This window comes from Magallana gigas, chromosome 2 (assembly GCF_963853765.1).
Source record: "Magallana gigas chromosome 2, xbMagGiga1.1, whole genome shotgun sequence".
Taxonomy (NCBI): Eukaryota; Metazoa; Mollusca; class Bivalvia; order Ostreida; family Ostreidae; genus Magallana; species Magallana gigas.
Window position 1 is genome coordinate 32569179 of NC_088854.1, and position 8063 is coordinate 32577241.

Genomic DNA, 8063 nt, shown 5'->3' on the forward strand with positions numbered 1-8063 from the left:
TCCATTTTAAAGTGATTTAATAAATAACAGTTGGTCTATGACAATACATATCCATTGCTGTAATGCATATATCCTACATGTACAAATTCATTAAAATATAAGTGCATAGTATCCATATTAGATATAATGGAAAGTTTTTTGGTAGAATCTAGGTCATTAAAACAGTTCTGAAAAAAAAGAGCACTTGGTATATATATGGCGAAATGGAATGGAGATGATTATATCAGAAAGTTTTTTTGATATATTAATATCCTCCTTATTAGTCATCCTGAAATAGAAAAAAAAAATATTAATATTGTATTTTGGCATTTCAACTAAACACTACAAATTTTTTTATTAAACTGTAATTTTCTTTATCCCTTTAAATAAAGCTACGTTATTTTCCACTTCCCTTCCATTTATACACAGTAAAACTCACCGAGTAAAAACATTGAGTAAGAACACAAGTTGAAGGAAATTCATAGACAAATTATTATCAGGCAATAACTATTTTTTACTTTAGGTAAATTTAAAAGTAAAAAAGAATTTGAGGATATAGGTATAGTGAGGCAATGCTTTTTTCTGTAATTAGTAAAAAATTCATATTTGTAATATTAAAACCTTGACATTTGGTTATATAAATATCAAGAGATGGCAAAAAATAGCAAAAGACAAAACCTAACAAATCTCTCTTAAATTAAAAATTTATACCATTTTTTTCTCATAAGTTGTAAATGCTTATTCAATTACAAAGTTCAGAAAGTTTTTCTAGTCAAATATTTCCATTTTTTTCAGTAAAATAAATAACAGACCCTTTCAGTGTAACTGTGGTGCTTCTCTTATACATGGCAAAATTACATAGTATGTTGAAATTTGGCGTAACACTGATTACTGTAAATTCCTTACTTTACGCAAGTACTTAATTCAGCGATTCGGCAGTTTTCTATCAAAACACAAGAATATAAAAATGCGACCACTGATTTTTTGTAATAATTTCCTTTAGTTCAAAACTGTCTGAAAAATAAAAGTAAGATTTTAAAATTCCCGAGGGTTGCTTCTCGCGATTCTATGCGGAAATTATTTCCTCACATTTAATTAGGAATCTACAGTATTATGATGTCATGTTAAATACTGAAATCAGATTGGTTTACACAGAGTTTATAATATTCTATGTTCTTCTTCTTCATTTTTGTAAGTTTATTGCCTTACCCATTCATCTTCATCCACTCCTTCTGCTAAATCTTGGGGAAGAGGGGCTTCTTGTTTAGACAATTTGTTGGTCATAGCACTCATCAACTGAGGATAGAACAATGAAATGACTCACAGTCATTATTGATCACCAATTACATGTATCAAGGTCTAGTCGAAGAGTCCATGTAAATCAGCGCTAATGACTAAATATTGCTCCATTTACTGTACACATCTATATTTGAGATGCACCAGGTTTTTTAAATCTATATTTGGAATGCATTGGGGTTTTTTCCACGAGAGGGAATACATTAATGACTTTGGAAAAAGACAGTTATCTGTACTAATTTTGTTTCCTGTTGACCATTGTTTTCTTTTTGAGGGATTGGTAGGGTGGAGTGCTTTATTTTTTTTTTTTTGAGAAGAATTGTAAAGACCCTGATCTTTTCTCTTACTATTGTTTGGAAAGAAATGTTTTGAAAAAAATGGGTGTACATATACCTCTTCTTTTTTCTGTTCATCTGTTTTATATGTGTCAGCATTGTAGCTCTCAAACTTTCTCACTTTGGGTGTTTCTTTTGGTGCCTGACTCACTGAAATGAAATTCAATTTTTCAAAGACATCAAAGAAAATGAAAACTTTATAAGGGTACTTAAAATAACGCATGCACAATAATTACACACATATATATACGAATCATCGCTTTGTACAATTTATGATTCACAATGGCGTAAATAAAAAAAAAGCATCCATTCACACTTAAACTATGACAGGCAGCTGCAAGTTTACAAAAATATAAACGTTTTGATGACTTGAAATATCATTTGGCAGGTCTCCAGGTCTATTTTTGGCTTACATAGAGTCATGTCCTTGGGTTGCAGACTGAGGGTACGGGGCTGTCGGTTGCTGCCAGCCAGCCAGTCCTTACTGGTCATTGTAGGCTCCCAGGTCACCCTGGTCTCAGGGAACAGGTCGTCTTGGAAGTACTCCAACTATACATGTAAATTAAAATTTACACTCGACTTTTTAAATACAGGTACATTCATATGTGTTCTGAACAATTGCTCAGATACAATGTGCATTCAGCATATAAATGGAGCCTTTTTATGAAAGTGTATGCGTATACACTGTGAAGTAAAAATAGCTTTTTTCTTTAGCCACAGTTATTGCCAGTCAGCATATTTAAATTCAATTCAGTTTGTACTAGTAAGAACACAGCTTTTGCTTCCTTCAGGATAATGAATTATTTTCCAAGTTGTGAAATAACATAATAAAAAAATGCAAGAGTGCAAAAGACAAAATTCAAATTATTTCTTAACAATGCAAAAATATATATGGTATGTTTAAAGCAAAAATGCAGAGGACACCATTTAGAATGTCTTTAAGGAATTATTTATGAAATGAAGCCTCACCCTCACACGGGGGACAGTGAATGTCACAGGTTCTACAGAGGTCTGGGTCAGTCTGTAGGCCTTGGCAAACTCCACCTCCTTCACATTACACAGATACTTGGGTAGGAAAGAAAAAGCTTGGCTTGCTGTGGGAAATTTAGTTGTTGCTAAGGGAAACAAATATGGCTCCTCTGTTGCTACTTCATATGCATACATTTGACCATCACCCTAAAAAAAGATGCCATATATTGTACATGTAGTAAGTATTAAAATAATTTCAATTTATTTTCAATTTATTGACCACTAAATGACCAACTTGGGGCCTTAAAGGGGCAACAGGATGATTGTACAGTCATGTAAATAAACATTAGGCACAAAACACATATACAAAGAGGAAAGAGTTGTATGTTGTATAATGATTTATAAACTTGAGATTTCCAATACCATGCACATTTACATTAAGATACACTTACATGTATAGCCAATCCAAGGATTGAACAATTTTGATTCTTACATGTATAAATCTAATTTGTTAAATATGATAAATTTATAATATGTTAAATGATAAGGATAAACAAAATCAACTTCGCTGCAAGCATGTATTCATTATAAGCTTATTCACTGAACCACAATTTAATGGGGTAATTTTTTGCAGTAAATACTGAGTATTACATCACTTGTCATGGTTTTTACACATGTACTTACTCTTCCAGAAAGAAATACTGTATTGCTGTCCTCGTCGTAGTAAGGGACGAGTATTGCGGGGCATTCATCTATGGAGTCCTCGTACAGAGGCTTGCTGAGGTCTCCAGTATCGTACATAAACACCATTCTCTTACTCTGTCTGAAATAAACAACAATATACCGTATATCCGGTAATTTTTGCTATAATCTAATTTTCGCTTTTTTTGCAATCTCTTATCAATCGCAAATAATTCAATACGCAGATATTATATCCTGTATTATTTTCTATAACACACTTTTTAAATCGCAAAAAATGACTGACACAAATTAAAAATGTTACAGATTTTCCACATTTTCACAAATTTTTTGATACGTGGAAAAAAAAACGGACATACGGTAAGTAAAACATCATGGAATCATTTCATGACCAAAAAGAAAAAACTGTGAAACAAGTCAGTAAGGACTGGGATACATGTTATCAAAATCATATTTTTAATTTCTATCAATAATTTCTTTTTTAAACAAATCTAGTAAAACTTTATTGATTGAGGCTATAAAGTTTAAACGCCATTTGACCTAAACTAGGAGGTCATGAAAATTAAAGATGGTATTTAAAACATGATTGTGTCATAATAAAATAAAGTTTTCTGAACTAAAACAAATTAAGAAAACTGTAAATACATGTACATAGGTTAATACATGTAACATGTATTTATGGATTTGCAATGTAAGCATACTTATCAAATCCACTGACGAACAAGTAATTTCCTTCCAATACAAAGACAGCCCTGGCCCCTCGTGATCCCTCAGGTCCTGGCCCTTCCTAAGAGACGACATACGTGTAACAAAAATAATAATAACCAGGAAAATGAATTGATAAAAATACAGAAGAAAAAAAACCTAAAATCTTGAAAATAAGACATTTAACATTCTCATGCCAAAATTTTCAAAATGGAATTATTCAAGTGTAATTTTAAGATTTGTAAAGGAGAAATAACTCAGTTTTACTAAACCTTTTTGTAACATAACAATTAAATAACTTTTGTTTCAAAATAGCAAGAAAACTATTCCTAAAGGGGACAGCATTTGACACCATGCACAAAACAGCACATGAGATACTGAATATTATGGTATTTTATTTTGGCCTAGTAGATGTTACACATTACACAAAACAATTACACAATTTTGGCTGATTTGATATGTGGTAAAACAAAATAATGATAAAAAATTACTTTCTTACCATTACTGGATTTGGCGATTTTCTGGGATTGAAGATTCTGATTTTCCCATCCTTACATACTGTACACAAATACTTTCCATCTGGGCTCCAAGCTGCACAAAAAACCTGTTTAAAACAACAAATTTTCAGTACTTTTTAAAACAATTTTTATTTCAGCTTGCATTATTAACTGCAACAATTAAATAATCTCACAGCTATTGCATGATTTTAATACAAACAAATGCAAGTGCAATGGTGTAAAACTTTGTATAAAAGTAAAAAACTTTGAAGACTGATCTATCTATTATTAAGCATCAAAACCATATACTCTCAAGTACAATTATTCCTTGAATATATCATATGCGAATTTGTAAAGCATTACGCTTTGTATTTATATATATATTTTCAAGTCTATAAAATACCAGTTCATTCTGATGAACGAACTGAGTTTATGGTAAATATGAATTAAACTGAAACTGCATGAAATTTTTCTGATAAAATTCCAGATGATTTCACTTTTATCTGGAAGTGGTTTAATTGACTCAATTGGTTGTGAGTGAAATGTAGGAGGACTATGAATGCTGTTGATTCCCAATTAAACATGAAGAATTATTATCCGTGTAAAATTGCGAGAAGCACACCCTGCAGATTTTAAAATCTTGCTTTGATTTTTCAGACGGATGTAAACTATACAAAACGGCGTTCACAATTCTATATTCTCATGATTTGATGCAAAATGGTTGAATCGTAAAATTAGGTACTCAGTAATGTAAAATAAGGAATCTTAGTAATATGGCCCAAACCTGATCAGGATGAACAAAGAGCTGAAGAACTTCCTTCATCTCGGACAGGTCCCAGATTCTGACGGTGAAGTCATAAGCCGACGTGACAATGATGTCTCTGGCCAAGGGGTGGAAGATCACAAAGTAAATCTTCTCCATGTGCCCCCGTAAGGTTCCCCTGGGTTCTGTGAGGGTCTCAGTCAATCCTCCCTCAGGGATGTCCCAAACCCATATTTTGGCATCATCGCAGGCTAAGGCAAGAGGAAAATAATCATTCTTTAATAATTTATATCTTTGATCAAAATTATGCTGATCTTAAATAGTGCATTGTCATAAAGTAAACTACCGGTAAGTCTATTATATGGAATCATTCAAATTGACTGCATGGGGCCAATTTTTATGAATTGACAAATTTTAAGGTTTGTTGGGATGTAATTTCGTGGATATTTGCCATAAACACTGGTATATATTTACATTTGCAAATGTGCTTCCCTACATAATCCTATAGAATAGCAAAAACGTTTAATTCTGTATTAATGTTTTTGTGACGTCACACTGATAACCACTTGCGCTTATCGCTTGACATTTGCAATATTATAAACATAGAAAAAAATGTTATACTAATGATTCTGAATGGTTTGCCATTCTTAAACGTAAACATACAGTAAGTAATAAACAGCAATGTTGAAAAGTTCACTGAGGTATGAACTTGGTTGGTAATTGATCAAATCTTCTGAGATGCCCTTTGGGCTTCACAGGATTTGATCATGTGACCAACCAACTTCATAACCCAGTGACCTTTTTAATTTGCTGTTTATTTCTTATTAAATAAATTACTAGAGCCTGTGTTTTTATAAAAAAAAAATTTTTTTTGGGGGGGGGGGATGTTAATTTGTGGAAAAAGAGCTGATCTACAAAATCAGCAAAAATTGAGCCCTATTAAACATTGATGATTCCATGTCACAGAGCTGTTATATGCTAACCAAACTCAATGCCATGAGGAGATGGTATACAATTGTCTACCTACCCACTACAAGCCTGTTGTCATTGAATGGGTCCCAGGAATAATCAGTTGCTTTGCTTTGATGCTGCAGGACTGGCAGCCCTGCGTCTTGGAGTTTTCCTGGTTTATCTAACTGAACATAAAACAACAGAAAAACATTTATTTGAGAAGACAACTAATACATACATGTATATGTATTAAAATGTGAAAATCTATTTTTCACTTAAATTGTGAGATTGTATTTTCATTATATACTTGTTTCCTATCATATCACGGGTTCTATGGTATTGCGGTATTTCTGTTTAAGTATAGTAGCACGCGCTGAAATTGACATTTGACGTCAGGATATTTTTAGACATAGCAAACAGAGGCACACTGAACATCACTGAGATGAATAATAGAGGAAACTCACAATATCATTAGTTGGAAATATTTTCGTATTGTATGATTTTCGACTAAATCATTTAACTACCTTGATATCATAGGACTGGCTCATACATGTATTTAAAAACAAAGATATCTAGTGGTGTTAATTTTTTTTAAACAACTACACTAACTGACTTAACCATAAGGAATGTTGTGCTCTTTCAAGTGTAAGTTATATGTATTTCCCTAAATATGTTTCAACATATGTCACAATACTTTTTATCTTTACCTCAAATACAGACAGAAGTCCGCCTGATCCCTCGATGGGGACCACGCATCTCTTTTTGTTGGCCACAAAGAAATTGCTCTCCCCAGGGACAGTCCTGTCTAGCTTTCTAATGTTTTCAATGTGGGTGCTGCGGTGAAGGGTCTTGCATTTCCAATGCTTAAATTTACACTGCCTTACACCTGAAATCAGAATAGTGTGTGATAGAGAAGAATCCAGCTAAATTCTTATTTCAAAACTTTGTCTTATAAATGATTTTTACAGGCTATGGACAACCATTTCAATAATTATTTGAGAATTTTTTTTCCATAACCTGAAAAAATTCTGGCTGACACTTTTTTCTGCACTTCCTCTCTCTGTTCTGCCTCTGCTTTGTCTTCATCTGTGACGTCATCACTGATGGCCTCCGCTGCCTTTTCTTCGTCCGTTCGATTGTGAACTGGGCTCTGACTGGTTGCGCTGGGACTGGCATTTGGAACACTGGCTGGTGGTGATGATGGGTTCGTTACCTGTGAGGTTTCTGGCTGTAAAAACATTTTTCAAAACTTTTTTGAAGTTTTGATGAAAAACAAGAGGCCCATGGGCCACATCGCTCACCTGAACAGCAGTTCCTTGTAACATTACATTTCGTAGCATACGCTTTTTCTATTTTAAACATTGAACCCCTTTCTGGGGACCCAGTTATGGTCCGAGGTTTATGGTTGGCTTGAACAACATAAATAGTAACATAGGAATGAAAATGTGAAGCACTGCGGTGGGACCGCACGTACACAACCTGAAAAACTGAACATAGCAGAGTTCCACTTCAAGAGGAATAACTCTCAGACTGTACAGAACACAAGAAAGATAACTCTTGGTTCCACTACATTAGAGTTTACACAATTTGAGGATCCTTGCATAGTAATCTCACAAACTGTAGCATTATAGTTCTCGAGAAAAACTTTTTAAAAACATTTTCAATATATCTTTCTATGTTAAACTTTGAACCCCTCTTGGGGCCACAGTATTAGTCCAGTGCTAAAGTTTTAATTATTTGGAATCTACATTATTTAAGGATGCTTGCCTAGTTATCTCACAAGCTGAAGCATTATAGTTCCCTAGAAAAAGATTTTTCAACATTTTCCCTCTATATTTCTATGCTAAACTTTGAACACCTCTTGGGGCC

The 8063-nt window shown here is 33.3% G+C and overlaps 1 protein-coding gene across 1 annotated transcript in view; it reads right to left on the reverse strand.

Moving 5' to 3' along the window:
- The window catches only part of LOC105319239 (coronin-7), a 15991-nt gene continuing 7928 nt past the window's right edge, over positions 1-8063 (reverse strand). The window contains exons 15-26 of the mRNA XM_066076197.1: positions 7212-7422; positions 6902-7080; positions 6271-6379; positions 5265-5494; positions 4483-4587; positions 3980-4065; positions 3264-3402; positions 2580-2786; positions 2024-2159; positions 1669-1760; positions 1189-1275; positions 1-268 (exon numbers count right to left, since the gene is read on the reverse strand). Coding sequence (XP_065932269.1) covers positions 260-268; positions 1189-1275; positions 1669-1760; positions 2024-2159; positions 2580-2786; positions 3264-3402; positions 3980-4065; positions 4483-4587; positions 5265-5494; positions 6271-6379; positions 6902-7080; positions 7212-7422 — 1590 coding nt within the window. The 3' untranslated portion in view covers positions 1-259. The remainder of the gene's footprint in view (positions 269-1188; positions 1276-1668; positions 1761-2023; positions 2160-2579; positions 2787-3263; positions 3403-3979; positions 4066-4482; positions 4588-5264; positions 5495-6270; positions 6380-6901; positions 7081-7211; positions 7423-8063) is intronic.